General features: G+C 37.1%; 1 protein-coding gene across 1 annotated transcript in view; it reads right to left on the bottom strand.

Moving 5' to 3' along the window:
* The window catches only part of LOC142354840 (phenylethanolamine N-methyltransferase-like), a 41438-nt gene that overhangs the window by 4836 nt on the left and 12241 nt on the right, over nucleotides 1-24361 (bottom strand). The window contains exons 2-3 of the mRNA XM_075407196.1: nucleotides 9476-9641; nucleotides 6260-6605 (exon numbers count right to left, since the gene is read on the bottom strand). Coding sequence (XP_075263311.1) covers nucleotides 6260-6605; nucleotides 9476-9641 — 512 coding nt within the window. The remainder of the gene's footprint in view (nucleotides 1-6259; nucleotides 6606-9475; nucleotides 9642-24361) is intronic.

The following is a 24361-nucleotide window of genomic DNA, read 5'->3' as shown; positions in this document are numbered from 1 at the left end:
AATAAAGCAACTAATCCACCAAATAACACCAAATTAAGCGCGAAAATACCCAAATTCGAGTATAAATACCACACACCCAAAAACAAGTCGCTTTTTGCCCAAATTCAGCGTTCGAACAATTACTTCGTAAATAAAGAGAACGAACCTTTAAAATCAAAAAATACTATAAACAGCCTCAGAATTATGTCAAAATCAAAAGCAGTCCGTTCAAAATCAACACCAGCAAAAGCACGAGTCACCTTTTCTGATACAACCCCATCGACCCCAGAATCAAACAACACAAGCCGTACCGAAACTCCGACAGGTAGCATGATCGATGAAACAGATGACCTGATGTTTAACGAAACACTTCAAAAAGTGTTCAGCAAAAAATTCCTCGCAATATTAACGGGGAAGGATGCCATCCTAAAAGAGGTACGAGACTGTGTATTACGAGACGACGCTGAAAGACTGCAGGAAATTAGTCCGTATCTCCACTCATATTGGAGAGACTTGAGTGCAAAAAACGGATGCGTCTGTCTAGACGAAAGGATAGCAATCCCCAAAGCTATTAAGGATGCTGTACTCGAGGACATACACTCTACTCATCCGGGCAGTTTTGCAATGTTATCGTTGGCTCAGAATATCTCGTGGCCTTATATCCACAGGGATATATTGGCAAAAGCCAGTGAATGCAAGGCATGCACTGAAATCGGTAAGAATCCTAAACCAGTGATTTCGCACCGCAAATGGACACCTTTACCTAAGTGTAGTGAACCGAATGAGGAAATACAACTAGATTTTGGTGGACCAATTTTAAATGAGAAAGGCATAGAACAATATTTTATTACAAGTATAGACAGATACTCTAAATACCCTACGGCAGAAATAGTAAACAATGCATCAGGCCCCAATGTAGTTAAATTCTTAAATAATTATATATATCATTACGGAGTACCCAGAACTATTAGATTAGATCAGGCTAAATGTTTTACAGGAAAAAAGTTGGAGACATTTTGTGCTGAAAATAATATTACACCTATATATGCACCAGCAAATGACCATAGAGCAGTCGGATTAGTAGAACGTATTATTCAAACAATTAAACGACAATTATCTTGCATGAAATCACAATTAAATAAAAAATTTCATTTAGAAAATTCATTGAAAGCAATAATACAACGATTAAGAATATCAAAACAAAAAACATTAAATATTACACCATTTGAGGCACATTTTGGCAGAAAATGTAATACACCTATATCAAATATCACTACTAAACCTAATAATAAAAATTTGAACTATAATGCCATAATTAATTATTATTTAGACGAGGACACAATCCCAGGTCGTTCGTACTTGACGGAGGAACAGTGGGCCGACACTGCGTTATGCTCCGACACCGAAATAGAAAAGGTCATTTGCGCTGCAAGTTCTCGCGCAAGATTGGAGCAAGAAAAACGCAAGGACGGAGAGACAAGATTCATTAAACCCGAAGCCATTTGCCGCGAGATGCCATGCTCCGAAAGAAGTATTCAAGTTAAATTGGCCAGAAAGCGACACGAAAGCCAACGACAGAAAAAGAATTTAGACGGTCTCTACGAAGTACTAGCGCCAGGGAGCACCGTCTGCAAAATAAGCCCGACAACGAGCGTTATAAAGGAGCCATATAAACAGGAAGTTAGAGTCCGGAATTCTGACATCGCGAAATTCGGAACGCGAGCCGAACGCGAAACAAAATTAATAGAATACATAGATCGCCGCCCGCAGAAAATAACAGAAAAAACATTAGAGCAGAAAATTCAACTTCACAAAAAGGACCTAATTCGAAAAAACACCGGGGACAAGAAAATTAAGAGGAATAAACGACAAGCCGACGATGTAAGCATAGTTTCTTCTGGACGTTCTTGTATTTCAACAACAAGCAACATCGCACGATCACTAAAGATGCGTATTCCGAAAAGGAATCCAAAATATGACACAGCTTTCCTAAACAGACCTGATTTAGTACAAGTGCTCAACATAAGTCCAATTGCGCCGCAAATGGATGATTCGACTGTAGCAGGACCATCTGCATCACAAACAACATCACCGACACCTACACACCCGACAACAATTTTGAAGAAAACTTCAAAACGTAATTTAACCATAAGCGATACGTCGGACTCTGATACTTCATCTGTCAGAAGAAGTAAACGAACTTTAAAGAAAAAGAAGACCCAGACAATAGTTGAAAAGGTTCGCAATACCGAAGGATATGTCGACGATCAAGACATAGAAACTGTAGGAGATTCGTATCAGAACATTGACGACTGACAAGAACAGCCGAGAGAGATGACCGTATTACAAGCGGAAACGGCTGAACAAAGTGACAGCGAATAAAAACTTTATTAAAACAAACTTCCTCTCTCAAACTTATATTTTACTTATTATTTAATATTTTACTACTTACTAACCGGTGAATATTTATTAATTTTCTGATTTTAATTAATAATTTATTTTCTTTCCAAGAGGGGAGAAATGTCGTACGGTGATAGATACCTTTCTTGTATCTACACTCGTACTTTAATCTATGTATGTCTGAATACTCCATTTGAAGGGCGAATGCCTATTTAGTTCATTTTGTTGCTAACTTCTTACTAACTTCCTCCCACTTTGCAAGTAATGTCTGTTCATGCTGTCTAATGATTTCATACTGTAAACAAATCTAATTTTACTTCCCGGATGTTTGATCAAATGTTGAACAAATCCATTTCTTCATTTTGTTTAACTCTAGTTGTCACTCTTCCCATTTTCAGCGCTATCGCTTAGTTGAATTAAATCTTTGTCAAACGCTTCTCAATTGGACTAACTAAATAGAAATCAACCATTCGCGACGCGATTGCCTAATCGCCACGTAATCGACAAAAAGTAGATAACACATTCGCCATTCGCGACGCAATTGCCACTTTCTATTTGGATAATACCAATCGCAACACAATTGACCCAACTCACATTGATTGAGTATAACAGTGGTAACAAAAATATTTCCGACCGAAAATACATCGGGAAAAATTCGGCAAATGGCTTTAGGAGTACACTATGACAAAAACAGGCCTTCGAAATGACTATTATTTGCCTGAATAAAGTAAAAAAAAACTAGCAAAAAAGTCTTGAGTTTGAAAAGAGAAAACTCAACATCAAAAAATTTAGAAAAAGAAACAATTTATTCTTCACACAATATAAACACACATGAAAACTTTTTCTCAAACAGATCTGATAAGTAAGTTGCTTGCATGATTGAATTGGACCAATAATGTGTCACAAACTCTTTTATTTAAAGAAAAGGAGAGAAAACTACAAGAATACGACAAAATTTCCTATTCTTTTGTCATTTTTTTATGAAAAGAGAACTGCTTAGTACCAAACGGGTTTTAATAAATTTGTAATCAAAAACAGCAATATTGGTCTTTTCAATTTTATAAGTGGGCCAAAAAGGCCGATAATAGCCAAAAACAGTATATAAAACCTCCGAATCTGTAAAATAATTTGGAAAATTTATTTCCAATACGCTTCGGAACACCATGAAAACAGCTTTGATAACATTTCCACCGTCCATGGAGCTTATTTGTGAAAAAAAGAGTTAAAATCATAGAAATACCGTTTAAATAAAAACAGACGAAAACACTAAATTATGCTCGTTAAGAGATAATTTTTACCGCAGATTATCTTGCTCTCTCGAAAACAACATTATAAAATCAAATCAGCCCGTATTTTGCTGTATTTTTCAGATTTGTACAGCTGTCGAAACTCTGTTTCCTCATGATTTTATTTCCTGCATCATTTTCACTCCAACAAAAATTATAAAAATTCCGTTTCTGCAATGCGTTTTTGCAGTTGTAGGAACTAAGAGAAGAAGTAACCAATAGCTTTAACTCACCCCATAGAAATTAAAGCTCATTCAGAAGAATCCTTAATTGTTGTTTTTTTTTTAAAATTTCCTTAAAATAAAAAAAAACAAAAGTATTTGAATCTTGTTTTTATTAAATTTCAAGTTGAAATCAGGAATTAGCAACATAATTCATCAAACAGTTTTGTTTTCTAGCTTTTATACATGGTCATTTTTAACCCCAATTGGTCATTTTTTTACCCAATTTACGTGGTCTGTTGTACCCCACCTTTTACTCTTTTATAAATGGTCATTTTTTTACCAATTTAAATTGCCATTTTTTAACTCACCTTTTACCCTTTTATACATGGTCATTTTTCTACCCAATTTAAATGGTCATTTTTAGCCCACCTAATATACATAGTCATTTTTCACACAACATGGTCATTTTTACTCGAAAAATTTTTAAATTTTTATAAACATTGAGAAATAACAGTGGTACATCCCAAAAAACAATTTGCAGTCACTCCAAAGACTAGTGCAAAAAAACAAAATAATGCTGGTAAAAGTCGGCAATTTTTTACATAATTTTGTTTTTGTTCGCCCACCAATTTGTTAACAAATATTTCCTTCGAAGGTCCATAGTTCCAACGGCCAAAAAACACAAAATTTAAGCTGCTTTCGTTTTAATTGGCAAAATATTTATTGCAAAAATTTTATTCTAGAGCATGGACAGTATTGGAATAGATAAGGAAAATAAAGGTGTCCATAATTTCTTATTTTCAGTTTTTCCATGTTCTTTTCGAATTGAAAATTTTAGTAATGAACACAAGAGCATAGACTTTGCACTTTCAGCCATCGGAAATTTTGAAAGTTTGCTCCATCGACCGTTGGATTTTGCGATGTTTAAAAATGGATTTGTAAGCAATTGGGTAAAAAATTGCGAAGATAAATGAAAATTTGTAGCTCTCGGAATTCATCGAAACTTTGAATAATTTTTATCCAAAATGACAAAAATGAAAAACTGATCCAAGTTTTGAAAGAGCCTCGGGTTTCGATATTGTTGACACTACATCCCAGGGGGTTGACTGTTCTGTTGTTTCTTGCAGTGAAGTACAATGAATCCCTGCCTTAAAAAAAGCGTGTTTTAAAATAATTTTACTTATAGAGAAAGTGATAAATGCAGTTTTGAGCTATTTAAAAGGCTGGACATGTTTGTGAAATTTTACACCTATTTTATTTTGTGTCTATAATCCTATGTATCGACCGCAAAAGTACAATCCTCTAGGCCCAAGAAGAGTTGTGAAAAATTGGGGGTATTTCTGACGGCCCGAAATCTATCATTTTGCCAATGAGGTTTTGTTCTACATCGTTCCACGGTCCTTATAAAAATCAATATGCATTTATAATAGGCACCTTTATATAAATCTTTATGCTTCTCTTTTGCAAGAAACTTTGCTGTTAACAAGGATCAAATTAATGGCTGATTAGAGAACAGAAGCGCTGCAACTTGTGACCAGAAACTACACTTTTTTGTTACAGCAGTAAATAAAAAGAAGCGATGGCTTTGCAATAACCGCGTGAGAGCTCTGCTTTTTCATGTTTTGTAACATTGTTCGCTGATGATCTTCTAGTTGTGTGGATAAACCTTTAAATTTACCAAGGTTATCAGGCTAGCGAGAACTGTCGATAATAACTGCAATTTTTTAAATTGAACTCAACAAAAACAAAACAACTAAATCAGTTTGAAATTTCTCATAATTTTTAATTTTTACAATATCATGGTTCTTAAGCATAGAAAAAAATCTCTGCATGCGAAAAATAAAAAGTACGTTAGGTCTATTTTCAATAAGAAAAATTTGTCAAATTACATACAAGTTACGTGTAAAATTGATTGCAGGCTATAACGCTATTTCATCTCTTTCTCTCTTTCTCTCTACTTTCTTTCTTTCAAGCGAAAAAATGTGTCAGATTGATTACCCGCACGTATTGAAAATACTTAAAGGAGTTGTGACAATTAGTCTGAAATAGAATTTTAGTGAAGTTCTTAGAGAGACAACTTTGCTTTCAGAGGATGATCACTGTGGTTATAATATGAACAAGTAAAATCAATATAAAACTGCGTGCTCATTTTCACTGGGGTTTTAAGAAATGAATATTTTTTATAGGTAATGGTAGAATTGATGTGCATTAGTTTGTATGAAAACAAACTAATGCAGTTCTACCTTTGCACTGTTTGCAACAAAAGTTTATCTTATAAAACCTGCAGTGAACTAAAAACCGAAGCAGACACAAAATCATGCATTCCAAAGGGAAATTAATTTGTATTTTTGTAAAATAGTCTGGTAAACGAGATGTTTGTTCGGAATAAGCTTTACCATTTCGTATTTGGTATCACTTTTGGTTCCTTACTTTGCAATCACATCTTCGTAGTTAGTCAAGTCACGTGTCCCTTCACAGAAAGCAAATTCTGAAGTTATCAAATCAAACTTTTGCCCTGATTCCTCAATTTCTGCAAATCCTTTCCCACTTTCGTCACTCATATCCACAAACGCCACTTGTTGACACTTCGTTCGGAAAGACTGCACAAAATTTGATTTGCCATATGCTTGTTCAGTGAATCTTTCCCAGTTCAGCCCCGTTGTTTTGTTGTGGGTTCCCGATATTATTCGCTTGATATAATTCCTGTTGGCTTCTAGAAAGTCGGAGCACACTATCTCGGACACTTTGTTGAATTCAGAAGTGTACATGACATTGCCTGAATTACAAGTTGATCGATTAGAAACTAAGTTCCAAAATCATATTTTTCAACGCTCTCCTTGGATAAAATGCTTGCAAATCTGCAATTTTTTGTGCACAGTCCCTTATCAAGCCCCCTCTCACTAGGTCAACCAGATGCAATAAATTTCCAATACACAAAAAAAACGGTATGATAACGGCGTTTTGAACCTATCATCTTTTTTGTCCTAAAACTACAGTAAAAGATCTGTTAATTTTTGAACTCAGTAGAAAGATCAATTTTCCCATACATTGCTGTAATAATCCAACGCTATAACAGAGAATGGAAGAGTATGGGATGTAATCCCATATTGGAGTATTGGAGTTACGGAAAACAGTTCCAGCAAACAATTCGTTGTTTTTACTCATGCATATTAACTAATTAGCAGCACCTGTGTAGACGTGTCCAGACCAACTAGACCTCAGATCAGACCATTTTCGATACGCATGGTGCGCGCGAATTAAATGGTCTGAAAAAACTCTTCGAGAGCACTGTCTGGCAATGGTCAGGATCTTTTCTGATCACAGTTCGATTATAGCGCAAAAGATCTTGCGGCCAATTGGGTTGGATCAGAAACTATTTCAAGGCCATTTTGTTATCATGTTATCAGAGCCGATGTTGAGCCCACCCGGATCGAGGTGTCACCGCCATTCAACGCAAAATTATGTAAGATAAGCGGTGAATGCGGAAAATTTTGTAAGATAAGCGGTTAATGCGGTGAAATTACATAAATCAGGCAGAAAATGCGGTGAAAAAAAACTTTATCGCCCAGTAGCGGTGAAATTACATAATTTTACCGCTGAATTTACCGGTGACATTCCATAAATTCACCGCTGAATTTACCGGTGAAATTACATAAATTCACCGCTTTGAAAAAAGTGTCCAAATTATGTAATACAAGAGGTGAATGCGATGAAATAACATAATTTCACCGCTCAGAAAACGCTTCGAATTATCTTTTGTTCAACGAAGTTACGATACATTTATTAAAAGACGCCCGGAAAATTTACCCACGATTAATCATACATCTCTTTGAAACTTTTTTAAGCGGTGAATTTCACCACTAGAGTAAGTGGTGAACTTACAAAAAAAATCACCACATTACACCGCTAAAATTTGTAATTTCACCGCTAAGCTTGCAAAAGTTCAACGCATATGTTTTACAAAGTAGAGTGAATTTGATTCAAATTCAAAACGAATATGCTAGCTTTTAGTGTTAAGAGGAGCAGTGGAAAAAGAAGTGGCTGACATTCAGGAGGTGAGAGGCTCGAATCCGTGCAAGGACGATAACCGTAATAAGCGGTGAAATGTGGTGATCTTTTGTAAGTTCACCGCTTAGTCTAGCGGTGAACTTACATAAGTTCACCGCATTCACGGCATTTCACCGCAAATTTATGGACAAAATTTGCGGTAATAATACAACTTTTCACTATCTTACATATTTCTCCAATTTTTTCTCGATCCGGGCTTTTTAGTCCGATGAGTGGGATTTTCGAGCGCACTTTAATCTGATCACAGGCGATGGTCGAGCGCACTTGAATATAAAAAAGGCTATTTGGAGCGCATAGGAGTCCGATCAGAGGTGATTTTGAGCGCACTTGAGTCTGATCAGAGGCGACCTTCAGAGCAATTGAGTTTGATCAAGCTTACTTTCAACCCAAGTATGATCGATAGTATGATCAGAGCCGGTTTTGGAGCCCTCTTCGAGCACACAAGGAGTTTAGTTCCGAGCGTACAATAGTCTGACAAGAGATCGCTTCTGTACGGGTTGGTCTAATCACATACCATTTGTTCATCTACACTCTGATTAGAGACGAATTCGGTCTGAACCTCAAACTGGGAAAATACTGATTTTAATAGTCGTTAAAAGCCGTTCATGTTTTATGATCACCAATTGTCCAACTCTTGTTACCGTCAAATCATTTGCTATTTTTCAAACGAATAGGACCAGTGGAAGCAATTAAATCCGCGAACCTCATGAAATTCACTAGCCTGTCGTATCGCAGCCCTCATGGAAACCGGATAGTGGAGATGGTTATATTGTAAGATATTTTAAGAATCTAACATAAACGGATCATGCAAGACAAATGAATATCTTTCAGGATTTTTGCAAGTTTGTTTGGATCAAGATGAGCTCTTATTGGTTTTTATTGACGCATTGATTTCTTTTTGCACAGTAAACTCTGAGGCGTAGTTCCGTGTTTCAAGAGAAGTTTTGAAACAAATTTAAATTAGATATGTATTTCTTAACAGATCAACATAGGTTGTAGACCAACAAAATGATTACTCTTGCCTCGATTAATACAAGTAGCTAACAAGAAATAGAAATTTACAATTTGAGAGCTTTAACGAAAAATTTTTTTGGGTTCTCATATTTATACTTTTCAATTAATTTTCTTTTAAAATGCTTTATTATTTCATTTTTATTATTTTTTACTAACATTTGCCTATAGTTTTTCCCATTCGCATTTTTCTTTCTGTTTAAATCTTTCTGTAACAGTTTTCGCAGAACGCACAGAATTGATGTTTTGTCGGGTATAAATTTCTCTCATGATGGAAAAATTGATCCAACATAATTTGTCCCATACTGATCCTGCTCGAGCATTTTCCGATTATTTGAGCATTTGCAAGATGGATGGTTATCGTGTAAGATTCTTGAAAGACGAATGGTTATCTTTCGAAAGATAACTATTCGGAGTTGACGGTGGAGTAGTTAAAGCAGTACTTCTAGCACTTTTATCACTCTATTGCACTTTTACACGAGCTCCTTGTTATATCATATTTTTCTAGAAAATAGGAGCAGCATCTTATGGGGGACTTTTTAGAGCAGTTCAGTGAAAATTACATACCACAGAACGGTCCCGTGGAGAGGTCCAGAACTCTCACTGGTGATGGCATTCCAATAAGTGCATTCTGGATGCAGAAACTCATACCTCTGATCTTGAATCTGATTACCCGGGCGCACTCATCATTAAGCTCCCGGTCTCCATTTGACCAGGGGCAAAACGGACCTTCCTGTAAGAGATAACGAGATATTCGGTAGAGGAAATACTACCCAACACTGTTCATCGAAGCATACTTCTCTTATTAAAGTGGAATTGAGCACTTCGTTCAGCAGATTTGTTTATTCAATATTCTAATTCTTTCCCAATCTATTTGTAACGTCATTATATTGTTTCCTTTAGAATCAGGTGTTCTCAGAGAAGAAAAATGGGCTGACTTTGCCAAGATTTACAGCATTTTTTTTCAGATCTCAAGCGTGTAAACTCAAATATCAACAAGGTTAAAATTACATGTTGTAATACTATAAATCGAACATTCCACATCTTTCTTTTGAATAACTAAATAAAAACTGATGTTCAGTTTCCGGTTTTCGTGAATTATTTTGAGAAAATAAATTTTTAAAGCATTTAAATTTTTTGTCCATTGTAACTCCTCCACGTCTTTTTTTGCATCCCTTCTTATAAATTTGTAAAAAAATTTCTCTTCGGTTTTTTATTTCCTAGAACTCTTGGACTTTTATTCATTTTACCAACAAAATTTCTTATAATTGAGTTTTGACTCCAATTTGATTTACATTTTGTCGTGCGAGAAAAATCATATTTAGGATTATTTACATTTATTTCAACGTCTGCGATTGTTTTCAATTTCTTTTCGTCAAAATTGTCGGCACTATCGAGAAATTTATTTATTGAAGTTTTTGCTATTCGAAGTTCTGCAGGAAGAATTTTATTTTCAAGAAATAGTTTATAAGCAGAGTCATATTTGGTTCAAAAAAGCAAATTTTTTGCCCCAGCTAGTTTGTTTGTTTATTCTATCAATTGAGTAGGATGACAAACTTTGGAAAAAGGTCATATCCAATAGTATACATAAGGAACGGCGTCTAACCCATGGTTCCACATCAGTATATCTAAGGTACGCCGTCTAACTGGCACACTTTTTGGAAGCAAATGAAAGCCAAGGAGGCCGCTGTTTTGCCAAATATATTTTCAGTTTGAACTGTTCAAGTGGGCAAGCCCCAAAATTTTCTTTAAAAATTTTAGAAGAAATTACCTTTTGTTTTCTGTTACGGACTAGTTTTAACAAAGCGCATCAACAAAACACCAATGACTGAAATCAGCTGAAAAAATTGAAAAAGTTGGGTTGGAAGTCTGAAAGTTTTTCAAATGTGCTTCAGCGACATCATTTCACGCAGTTATCTTCTGAGCGAAAATCAAAAAAGAATTCCCAGACTTTCGATCAATTTCCTGGTAACAAAACCAATTAACTTCTTAACCTTCTCTATTTTTGGTTCATTAAGCTTCCTTGCCAAAACGGGCCGATAAATTATAAACAGACTTTAATAATTGTTTTGCAATTATTAAAGCTCAATTATTTTGAGTTTTTTTGCTTTGTTGCAACCTGTCTTCAATGATTATCTGCCTTCTCCTAAATTGATGTTGAAGAAATTCTATCCAAGGACCAATCTACAGCTTTTCGGTAAAACCTTCAGAAGAACATTCAACTGCATTTGAAAAAAATTTTTATCTAAACGGCTGCCTCCACTTGCCATGATTTTGTTTGCAAATCCGAAAAAATTTTATTTTCTGCTAGCTTGATATATAGCTTAATCTATTCTCTGTTTAACAATGAGAGAATAATTCAAATCCATTTTCAAAAAATAGCTCCAATATCGTTAGTGAGTTATCTGTAAAAGAAATTCATGAAATTGTTTGTGTTTTCAAAACTTGGATTACATTTTAGGATAATGACCCAAATACATAAAATTTTTTCCTATCACATAATTTGTTTGTTCGTTCAATCAACTGTTTTAGGGTAGCGTTGGTTCCACTTCTTATAACGCATGTCTGTTTTGTAAAGTTTTTTTGTAAGTCTTGAAACACAGTCTCCGCCTCTCTTCATTTCTCACAGTTCGTTCAACAATTGCTCTAGTCTACGGTTTTACAGAGGCTTACTCCGTTACCATTATATAAATTCAAAAATGGACTAATTTCGCTTTTGATTATATACACGAATTTACTTTTTTTTGCTTTCAGATACCCTCAATTAGAAGTGCTCATAATGCGTGTTCGTTTTCCTTATTCTTTCAGTGACTTTGGTTTAAAGTATGTAACTCAAAATTTCTTTTTATTTTTTAACGAAAAGATGCAAAACCGTTTACTTCGACTAATTAAAATAAAAACTCTAAGAAAACTCTAAACTATGAAAAAAATTTCTGAGGAAATTTGTATTTGTTATAATGAATACAAAATTTCACAAAACAAAACTGCATTAAAAAATGCAATCAAAGAACGTATTTATAGTGTAAAGATTTGTATCCCAAACAGAACTTACAAGATAGTTCCTTTTTGTTTGATCAGCTTAGTTAAAATTGCATCTCTACTGGGAATTAGGTCTCATTTTTCGCGGAAGAAATTTGTGCAAAAAAGATTTAAGAATGTAAAATTACTTTCTGGTAAAATGTAAAATTATTATTAAATTGCTGGAGGTTGAGTTCAAACACCATGATTGTACAGCCCGATCTGACCATTCCCATTTTACAATTGTTTTTGAAACAGTCAAGTCAAGGAATATTAAATGGTTTTATTTTCAGAAGTATTGCTCATTTAATTCCAGTAACAGAAATTTTGACCACTTGACAAATTTGATTGTAAAAAGTTTTCAACATGGTGTTTATGTCAAAAAATTTTAACAGGATAGAACGTCTGATTTTTATCACGATAGTGATATTGTCGAACGGAGTCTAAAAAGGTGAAGCTGGAAATGTATTTCTCCAGATCTGACTGAAACAAAATTCTATGATATATTTTTCTGAAAACAAAAAAATTCGTCAATATAAATACTTTTAATTGAAATTTGTTAAACAATATTAAAACCTGAGGAAGCTAAATTTTGTCCCAGAGAATTTTTTTCCTCTCGGTGATTTGCCACTTTTGAACGTCGCCTAGGAGTTTCAACTACTCGACAATGACGCGAGCAAAAATGTGGAAAGATTATGGTGCCAAGGAGCTGAACGGGGCTGGCGGAATGTACGGAAAAAGCTGATTGAGCTCAAAACAGATAAGAAACAAAAGTAACAAAAAAGCAGCCGGAAAACTACGATACCGACTGAAAAGTAAATTTACGAGTGTCATTTGACTTCATGTAAATCACATCCTCAAAAGTAGGAGTCAGCGATAAAATAAAAGCGGAAGAATTCCGGAGACGACTCGAAGAGCCGACTCTACCATAAAACCGTGGCCCGTCACGTCAACAAATTCGTACAAACTCCTAATGAGAACAAAATATCTTTTAGAGTAAATTCACCCAAAAAAAGCTACTAAAACAATTTCATTTAAAAATCAAGTAAAAATTAACATAGCACACAAAGCCAAGTTCAGTTTTATTCAGAAAAAAAAGAGTCTAGCCAAACAGCTGGGAAGTGATATTAAATTATAGAACTTAGTATCAAAAAGTTCCCTAAGTAATAGGCTTCATGTTAATGAGTAAACTAAATGAGCAAGCTATTTGAAAGAGCAGCGTGCGAGAATGAAAGGGAGAAAGGATTACGTAATCTCTTAACCATGTAAGCCATACAAAAAGATTAAATGCACATAAAATCTCTTCTAATATACGTAGGAAGGTCGGAAATAGCTCGTTTAACATAATTTCGTCGAGCCTACTAATAAACTAAATCGATCGCGCTCTTTTTAGGCTTAATATTTTTATGTTTCAAAAACTTCTCGGTGATCAGTCATAGACTAACCCGTGTCGTAAAACTTAAGCAAGCAATCGATTTAATAAAGATTTTCTTAGGCTAAGACTACATTTTGCCAATATATGGGGTATATTTAAAGAAGCTTGAAGCTCAAAATTTTAAACGGATTTAAAGCGATTTAAGAGTTGTCTTATTTTCTCGCGACCGATTTTTAGCCAATCAGAATTGAGCAAAATTTAACTTTGCGAAAACAGAACTGCTAGAATAAACACGCATGATAATCGCGCATGATTTCGTCGTTTAGTTATTGTTATTTCAATCCCAAATTTGGCTTTATATTTTTTGGCTTCATATGTTTTCTGTTCAGATTGATTTTGGCTTTACATTTTTTGGCATCATATGTTTTCTTTTCAGATTGAATTTGGCTTTACATTTGGCTTTACATTTTTTGGCTTCATATGTTTTCTTTTCAGAGATTGAATTTGGCTTTACAAATATTCGAAAACAACGAACAGAACGAAAAATAAGTCGAAAAATTGTCGAAAATCTATTTCAAAGAATGAGTACACTCAATCTACCTTTGACATCTTCTATGCTGGTAAAGTCAATTATTTTATTCAAAAAATTTGCTAATTTTACAGTATTTGAAATTTTTTAACGTTTCACGGCACTTTGTTCTCTATTTTAGATGCAGATCCTCCGTTTCTTCAATCTGCCTTTGACATTCAATCCACCTCTGACATCTTCTATGCAGGTATTATCCATTATTTTATTCAAAAGTTTTGCTAATTTCACACTATTTGAAAAAATTTGCTAATTTTGAACAAGGTTTTACAGCTTTTTGTCCTCTATTTTAGATGCAGATCTTCACTTCAGTTTCTTCATCTGGGCACCTGTTGGGCCGATGGACTTGCTGCTCCAAAGGTATCACATGGAGCGTAAGGACTGAAACTAATGGAAAACTGATGGACTTGAAACTTTAAATTAAAACTTTCAAAATGAATCAAATGTTAATTTATAATAATGTAACGGTTTTCACTGAGCGGAGATAATAATCTATTTAAGGGAGTCTTCGTAGCTCAATTTAAATCCATTTCAAATGTTCTTTAAACGACTATAATCCATTTTTTTTAATATAAGTAAATGGATTTAAGAGGATTTAAATCGTTAAAATGGTCCCAGATTGAGGCCGTAGAAGGGATTTTGTTGATAACATTTTTAAAAAGAAAACCGCTATAAAATCGATTATTATCTCAATTGCTCCAATGCGGGAAGACCTGCCGAAAAACGTTGCTATATTTGCCGTTTTTATGACGTTTGCTTTTGGCCTTAACGTTTACACGGGACTGTTGCTTTGCTTTCTCGATGAAGTCAAAGTTCGATAGTGCGTTTTACACCTATATTTCTGCTACCGCAACCCAATTTCAGTTCCAATTTCCATTATCTATTGCTCTAGCATAATTGATGTGATAATTTTTTTAAATAAGTAACTAGATGGTACAAGATCATTTAATGCACTGACTCAGGTACTACCTAAAAACAGGAAAATTGGCCATATCTTGGGAAGTTACTACCAGAAGCCTTGGAAGGGAGTCCAAAAAGTGAACGAGACCTTATTTATTTTATTCTTGTTTTTGGCAATATCCAGTTATATCTCAAGGCATTAATGAAGAAGAGTAGATGTGGTTTGAAGAATGACGTTGTATTTTTCGACTGGTCGGGGTTCAAACTTGATACTCTGTTGCATCACACGTAAATGCGATAGTGGTTTGCTAGAGAAGGCAAGTTGGACATAACAGTAGAAGTAGTAGCAGTGTGTGTGTGTGTGTGTGTGTGTGTGTGTGTGTGTGTGTTCGGTGACCCTCCTAATGGGTCAAACTTTATCAGAACCGGTGACCACTAAGATTTTCTCAACCCACGAGTCTTCAAAGCTCAGAAGTCAGGATGTTTGCAGGAATCAGACGTAGATGAAAAAAACTAAGACCCATCCAAACTCAACTAATTCTTGAAGCAGTAAATTAATATTAAAGAAATCGTCAAATCTAGTACCCCCATTATTTTTTAGTTTCATTTCCTCTAATCCAGTATTTTCAATGCCCCAGGTCACCAATAATCAATCCCCTATAATTTTTTGAGTTTAAAAACATCAACTTTGAAAATTTTCGGCAAAAAAATGCGATAATTGTATTATTGCGTTATATCTCGTTGAATTTGGTTTAAGAAGGCTATAAACATCTTAAATCACGCAAAGCAAAAAAAAGTTTGAAAAAAATGACCAAATTTGAAAAATTGAAAAAAAAATCTGTCCGATCATTCTAGCATACTTTTATAGTAGTTGAGGCCGTAGAAGGGATTTTGTTGATAACATTTTTAAAAAGAAAACCGCTAAAAATTGATTATTATCTCAATTGCTCCAATGCGGGAAGACCTGCCGAAAAACGTTGCTATATTTGCCGTTTTTATGACGTTTGCTTTTGGCCTTAACGTTTACACGGGACTGTTGCTTTGCTTTCTCGATGAAGTCAAAGTTCGATAGTGCGTTTTACACCTATATTTCTGCTACCGCAACCCAATTTCAGTTCCAATTTTCATTATCTATTGCTCTAGCATAATTGATGCGATAATTTTTTTAAATAAGTAACTAGATGGTACAAGATCATTTAATGCACTGACTCAGGTACTACCTAAAAACAGGAAAATTGGCCATATCTTGGGAAGTTACTACCAGAAGCCTTGGAAGGGAGTCCAAAAAGTGAACGAGACCTTATTTATTTTATTCTTGTTTTTGGCAATATCCAGTTATATCTCAAGGCATTAATGAAGAGGAGTAGATGTGGTTTGAAGAATGACGTTGTATTTTTCGACTGGTCGGGGTTCAAACTTGATACTCTGTTGCATCACACGTAAATGCGATAGTGGTTTGCTAGAGAAGGCAAGTTGGACGTAACAGTAGAAGTAGTAGCAGTGTGTGTGTGTGTGTGTGTGTGTTTGTGTGTGTGTGTGTGTGTGTGTGTGTGTGTGTGTGTGTTCGTTGACCCTCCTAACGGAAGGCAAAAAAATGCGATAATTGTATTATTGCGTTATATCTCGTTGAACTTGGTTTAAGAAGGCTATAAACATCTTAAATCACGCAAAGCAAAAAAAAATTTGAAATTGACCAAATTTGAAAAATTGAAAAAAAATCTTGTCGATCATTCTAGCATAATTATATAGTAGTTAGATAGAATAACGTTGTAAAAAACAAGTTTTTTCAAGTTTTTCAAACTTCACAGGTAACTGGTTTTTTTTCACAATAAGCGCTCATTCTTGGAAAGTCGTGAAAAGTGCCCATTTAACATCAAGGTTCGGAGTTTGAGTTAAGCTCACATCAGTTATATTGTAAAATCCTTATATGGTTTTTACATTAGCTGCCAGTTCACTGCATCACGTCATAAAGACTTTGCCAAAAGCGTTACAAGTCCACTATAAAAAAGGAGTTTACGCATTACTGGGTATGAGTTTCAATCCTAACGCGGTGAAAGTACGAAAAATTGCTCAGTTTCAATTGAGTCATTTCTTCCGTGATAAAAAGAGGCTAGTTATATGGCATGATGTGGTGAACAATTCATTGTCCTGTCATTGCAGTAACAACAATAAGCCTTTAACTTCTTCACAGCTTATTGCAGTGCTTGAAAAGTATCAGGAGCGCATAGAAGCTATAGTGTATTGCCCCAGAAAGGGAACTCCTGATATTTACAATCAGCTCAAGTGTAGTACTCTAGTTACCATCTTTATAGTGAAAGACATTATGTTTAGACAATTAACAGAAAGATCCTAGTTTATTTAAAGAGTACAAAGCATTACATCAAAAGCCTGCGCGTGAGCTGAAAACAATCACTATTGTGTTAGCACATAACAACATCCGGTCCTTGATAACACGCTCCAGACCGAAAAAACTTTCTAAGCGCCGCCATAAAACGCTCCGCACCCTTCATGCGTTCGAGGATGCGGAACTCGCTCAAGCCTTTGATAACCTGAATGTCACTTAACTTGCGTTTTTGTGGGAGTCCACCCGCAGACTGGCGGTGTGATTTAGTTTACTCACGAGTTACGGGTTAGTTTTCGGTTAGTTCACTTCAATAGCGCTTTACAAACGTTTCGTTCTCTCAATTTCTTCAGTTATTCACTACCGTTCGTTTTCCAATTTATGTCTATTCATTTTCCGTTTTCGTTTATTTGTTTTCGTTTCGCTGTGTTTCTTTCTTTTCCCCGTTTATCTGTTGTATGATGTAGTATGTTGAGTTTTTGCTGATGTAATTTCTTTTCTGCTATTATGCTGGTTGGTTGTTTAGTCTCGTTCCTTGCGAGGGTGTGACTTAATTTCTTCTGGAGTTACGGCTGGTTTGCTGCGTGACTTTCAACACACCTTTTGTTAGCAATTTGCTGTAGCTTGATTAATTTCGGTTGTAGGCACTTTTGTTGTCTGGGTATAGTGATTTGCTAGGGTGTGACTTAAGTTTGTTCTGGAGTTACAGCTAGTAAATTTTCAGACCTTTTCGACTATTGTTTATACTACTTCGTTGCCGTAAAATGATGTAATGTTGGTAGATAACGCCCCATAATGACTAGTGCTAGTTTACCTGACAGTAGCTTCTCTCCCTCTTTCTAGGGTGTGACTTAAGTTTGTTTTGGAGTTACGGCTAGTTTGTTTGGTTGAGTTTGTTGCAGTGATCCGCTAGCATTGTTCTTCCCGCCTCCTCGCTCGTGGCTTACCGTATCCCTCCCAAGCTGTCCCGGCTTTCGGTCACGTCGCGCGCTACCCGCTCGACGTTTCCGTCCCGTCCATACCGTTTTCTCGTTTCGTCGCGCGACGACCGCCCGACGTTTCTGCTCCGCCCGTGCCTTTTCCCGCTTCGTTGCGCGCTGTATGCCCGACGCTTCCACCCTGCCCGTGCCGTTTTCCCGTTTCGTCGCCCGCCCGACGTTTCCGCGCCGTACGTGCTACTACTGTACTCGACAAACTTTGCTCTTTGGCGATTTGCTAGGCAAAGCTCACACTGGGGTTCGGTTTAACCCATTTGTGTTGTGTTGTTGTATGTAAGCCAGCGTACTTTTCTAATAGTACCAAATTAATTTTTTGGTTCCTGTTTTGATAGATCATGACAGCCTTGCAGGACAAATTCAACAAACTTTATAGTGCGAGGGCAAAATTAGAGGCTGAACTTAACAACATCTATGTTGAAATCATCAATGCTGTGGATAGGCAAGACAGGAAAGTTAAGATCGATCGTCTGATTGTGAAGTGCAAAGATGCTTTTACTAGAGTAGTTGATAAGAATGAAGAGCTCTTCGATCTGGAACAAAAACCTGAAGACCCAGATGCTGCCTGTAAGAACCTTGAAAAATGCTAAGAGACAAAACTGACGAGTTCACTGCTGCTGCTCGAGGGTATATCACTTCGATCCAAGACGAAGACAGCAGAGCAGTATACCTCTCACAATTCAAGATCAAGTTCACATATGGGTTCAAACAAATCAAGTCAGCGTCAACGAGACTTAGAAATATCAAAACTTAAAAAGGAGGAACTTGAGAAACAACATGAGGCAAAGCTGCGCGTTGCTAGACAGCGTCGTGAATTTGAAAAACAAACGAAATTGCGAGAATTGGAAATTGAACATTTTGAGGATGATCATCGCAAGCAAGTAGCTGCTGCAGCCCTTGAGCAAATTGAGTTGATGACAGAATCATCAGCCGACGGGTCTGGTACTGACAAAATGAGCAAGCTCTTTACGGAAAAAAGTTCAGTCAAGAGCAAGAAACTTGTTCAAGATTGGGTGTATTCGTCACCAACCGGGAACATGGCAGATGTTGCAAATGAACCGAGTTTGCACTTTTCTGGTTCCATTGCCCAATCCAACCAAGCAATTGTGTCACGTCCTTCTTCAACTCAACTTCCGAACTCACACTCTAATCTCAATACAAATGGTCAAGTTGAGGCCAACAACAACCTCCCTGTCCATGAGCCGCAAGAACCAAATAGTAGAACCAAGGCAACCAATGATGAAAATAATGCAAACAACATCATGCAAGAGCAGCAACAGCCTCAATTTACGCCTCCATCACCGCCAATAACATTGGTATGCCAATTCAACTAAACGCCCCAAACACAGCCCGACGACTGTCTCAAGCAACAACGCACTTTGATGATTTATAGTTAGATCATCAATTCCCTCGCAGGTCGGAGCATCTGGACAGTTGAATTTTTATTCAGCCCTCCGCGTTCACCACCTTTAAATGTACTCGTTAATGCTCCGCTAGCACCAAATCTATCACAAGCACACATAAATGTACCAGCCTCCCATCCCACGTTTTAAACACCGTACCACTGCATTTCTCGTTAAGCCCACCAGCATTCCGCGTTGCTCCTTCGCCGCCATAAGCACTCCCACTACACGCCAATAATACCGTGGCGAATAATGTCAATCGGTCACCCCTCTCTCCACCTGCATCATTCATTTCCTCCGCAAACGTTTTTGTACCACAATTAATTCATCCACCTCCCCCACAAAAGAGGTACCAGCCCGAAAACTTTGTCCCCATAACCCACGCAGCTCTGCTCCTCCGGATCCAAACATCTGGCGTTTTCCTGCAGCAATCTCATCTAATGCAGTACCCATTGTACGTAAATCTGTAAGCTTATACACCGTACAACCGGCCCCTCATATCTTTACATCGCTCCGCTCTTCTCATGTATAAGCAGCAGCAGGGTCGCAAAATTACGTAAGATCAGTCTTCATGCAAGCGAATCCACTTATTTCTTCCACAGGTACCGCTCCTACTTTTGTCACTCCGATCATTCCGACAACGTATGGAGCTACCGTTCCGAACCCGTTGTTTTGTGGTGGCTCGCCGCATCCCACACCTTCGGCTCTCTCTTTGGACTCCCCGGATTTGATAAAGCAGTTGGCGGACGCAATCACTTGTAAGAAGAGCGATCCATTGCCCGAGTGGAAGTTGTCAGAGTACAATGGTGTCCCCTGCAGTTGCATGAATGGTTCGGACAATTTAAAAGTGCCATAGACTCACAGTCCTTGACTGATGATGTCAAGTTAACATACTTAAAAACTCTTGTAACTGGAAAAGCTAAAACCGCTATCGCTGAGTTCGCATACTGTGGTGTACTGTATAAGGACGAACTTAAGACACTCGAACGAAAATCTGAAAGAGTCTTGGTCACTCTTCACAGTGAAGAAACATTGGGTACAGCCAACACTCCTTGACTTCAACGATTGGTTGAAGGAGAAGGCGGAGGCACATGACTTAAGGAAACAAGCTTCATCAAAAGCAACAACTGAGGATAACAACAACTCAGTAGTAGAGACCAAAGTGGCCTCAAGAACATTTGCTGCTAACAGGCAAACTAAGGGCACTCAAAGACCAGCCTCAATATCGGCAACGCCTCCAATCCCTCGCTGCGTTGTGTGTGAAGGTAACCACCTTATCTGGGAGTGTCAGGTATTCAAAGAAAAGTCTCCCACTGAACGAGCAAAGGTAGTGGCCGAAGCAAAACTGTGCTTCTCATGTTTGAGAGAAAAGCATATGTTCAGGCAACGCCCAAGTCCTAGGAAATGCAGGAAGGACGGATGTAACAGCTCCCAAAACACACTTCTCCATGGAGTTGAGAAGGTTTATCCGTCAAAATCCCCTTCAACCAACAATAGTAATTCTAATGCTGGCGCAAATCAAAGTAAACTTTCTAGTGTCCAATCATCGAGTAAGACCACTACTTTGTCATCTGTGAGTAATGTGAAAGGCCTCCTTCAGGTGACCGAATTACAGTTGACGGGCTCTTCCGGTAAAAATACCACGGCTTTAGTTTTGTGCGACACCACTTGCAGTAACTCTTGGGTGTTCAATGATCTTGCAAATAGAATTGGTTTCCACGGTACAGCACTGAAACCAACAGTCAAGGGTATAAATACCGAGGAGCTTGTAGACACTAAGTTAATTGAAGTGACTTTAACACCACGCAAAAACCAAGCATGTGAGCCATTTAAAGTCAGCCCTTACGTAAAGGAAGATTTGTACACAGGCGCCGATGTGATCAACATCAAAGCAGGATGTGTATCATGTCATCCGCCCGTTAGAGTATTTTGCTGCCGAAGAGAAGTGCTCGCCCTTCGCTGTTCGCTTACACATAGGTTGGGTTCTAAGCGGCCTTCTACCGTCGTCTTCAGGTTTAGTCTCGACTTGTTTTAAAGCAAATATGGAGCAGGAATTTGAACTCACTAGTCACGCAAAATCTTGGTACGGCATGGAGTCGTACGGTGTCCTTAAGCAAGTAGACCCACAATCCGCCGCGGATGCACGTGCGCTTGATATTCTTGAAAACACCACAGTGCATAATGGAAAAAGGTACGATGTCGGAATGCTATGGGCTGAAGATAACATCGAACTGCCCAACAATTGTTTCTCGGCGCTTGTTCAAATGAAATCGTTGGAAAAGCGGCTTACGAAAGACCAGATTTTAAGGAAAAAGTATTCGAATACCATCCAAAAGGACTTAGACAAGTAAGGGTCAAAGATGCTCATAAGGTGGAAAGTTTCTCAAGAAGAGAGTGGTACCTACCACACCATCCAGTTGTTCTTAGGGTACTAACCGGAGCAGCTAAATTCCGTGGCGCAGCACTGAATAAGTCATTACCCAACGGACCTGAATTAGTACAAAACCTAATCTATGTACCACTACTAAACTGATAAAATAAAAGTGGAAGAATTCAGGAGATGACTCGAAGAGCTGACTTTACCATAAAACCCTAGCCCGTCACGTCAACAAATTCGTGCAAACTCCTCATGTGAACAAAATATCTTTTATAGTAAATTCAAGCAAAAAAAGCTTCTAAAAACAATTTCATTTAAAATTCTAGTAAAAAGTAACATAGCGCACAAAGCCAACTTCGGTTTTATTAAGAAAAAAAAAGAGTTTAGTCCACATTTCGGAAGTGATATTAAATTAAAGAATTTAGCATCAAAAAGTTCCCTAAGTAATAGGCTTCAGATCCAACTTCTAGCAGTAAAACAGAACAATAGGCAAAAAATTGCTAAAAATTCGCCTTAAAATTTGAAAAATAGCTGAAAAATGTCAAAATATCAGACCTCTAATTCAAACTGAAATAAAAAATTGAAGAAGTTGAAAAAGTTTTAAACAGCCGCTTGTGAACAAAATTAATACCTAAGAATTTTATCACACCACAATTTTTCACTCTCTCCAGAACAATAGCTTGAACAAAAAAACCAATCTTTTCGACCTTCTCTTAATCCGCTCCTTTTGTTTAGCAACCAAACCTGTTATCTAAAACAACTTAATTTGGGTGGGGGTTATCGTTCAAAGGTGCTAATAAAAAATGTTGTTTGTTATTTTGATTTAGATTAGATATATTAGTTTCCTTTGATTGCGAGTGTTTTGTATGATTGTTATTTGTGTTGTGTGGCTCGTGTCGAAAATCACTTCCGTTCGTTTTCGACAAAAGAAGTCATGTCAGTGACATCCTCGCCCCCAATTGTAAGATCACGAATTGTTGCTGTACTGTATGATATCGGTGTAAAATCAGCAAGATAAGATCACAAGATAAGATAATCGATCGCAAATATAATAATCGGAAAAGGAAGTTTCGGAGGAAATAAAGGTATGAGCGACTGAAAGGGGGAAAACGAAATTGAGCAAAAGAATATCCCAAAAATAGTTTGGCATGCAATGCTTGACTTATGATCGCAAAACTTAGACATTTGATGTGAAACTTTGCAATAATAACTTGTTGCATCAACTTTTGGGGACGACTTGACTTACAATTCTATACCTTTTCCTATTGAAAACTAAATTATACATCTGCTCGTGAGAACGAGAACACAAAATAACTCATTTGTTTATTAAGACTTTGCTTAGCTTGATGACTGGTCTTACTTTCTCGCCACGTGGAGTGTTCAGTTTCACGGAGCGTACTACACCATCTGAACCGGGTTAAATTTCTATAACTTTTGCAAGAGGCCAGAGACCTCGTGGCGTGAAGTCTTCAAGTAGCCAAACCAAATCACTTACCTCGAGGTTTTCAGAAGTTTTGTTCCACTTCTACCTTGTCTGTTGAATAGGGATGTACTCGCGAAGAAATCTATTCCAAAAATGCGAGGCTAGTTCTTGAGCAGATTTCCATGACCTGGACACGGTGACCTTTTGCGTTTCGAAAAGACCAGGAGGGTAGTTAACTGACGCTCTTCCGAGTAAAAAGTGGTTAGGCGTGAGAGGCAGAGGATCGTTAGTTTCACTCGGGACATTAGTTAGAGGTCTAGAAGTCATATTGGATTCAATCTCACATACCAGTGTCCACAAAATATCATCTGAAAGGGTTCTTGACCCAATTACTTTGTACAGAGACAACTTGAATATCTGCACTAGGCGTTCCCAACTTCCACTGAAGTGTGGAGCCGCAGGAGGGTTAAACACCCACTCAATTTCGACCTGCGTCAGATGCAAATGACTTGCCAAATCACGGGAATTTCTAAGGCTTGCGATACTGGATTGCAAAGAGTTATTTGATCCAACAAAGGATTTTCCACAATCGGAAAAGAACTTTTTTGGGTTTCCTCTACGGCTTATAAAGCGACGGATGCAATTGATTGTTGATTCTGTTGTCAAGTCGACAGCAACTTCTAGATGGACAGCGCGTACTACTAAGCACGTGAAGAGGAGTATGTATCTAGGCCTGTTTCTTCCATGTACTTTAACTGGAAAGGGTCCTACGAAGTCTAAGCCTGTGGTTTGAAAAACTTGATGATTTTCTCTTGGTAATCTGAACTCTGGGAGGTCAGCCATTCGGGGGGCAGTTACTTCTTGGATCATACGTCTGCATGGAATGCATTGTCTAACTGTTTGTTTGACTACCGCCCTGCACCTAAGAATCCAATAGAGTTCCATTAATAAACTTCTAGTTTCTTCTGTGCCACAATGTTTTTTTGTTTGGTGAAAATGTTTTACCATTAGTCTAACACTCTGATTTTTTCCATC

This window comes from Convolutriloba macropyga, unplaced genomic scaffold (assembly GCF_964194025.1).
Source record: "Convolutriloba macropyga unplaced genomic scaffold, txConMacr16.3 SCAFFOLD_930, whole genome shotgun sequence".
NCBI classification, from domain to species: domain Eukaryota; kingdom Metazoa; phylum Xenacoelomorpha; order Acoela; family Convolutidae; genus Convolutriloba; species Convolutriloba macropyga.
This window is presented reverse-complemented; position numbering and strand designations above follow the sequence as displayed.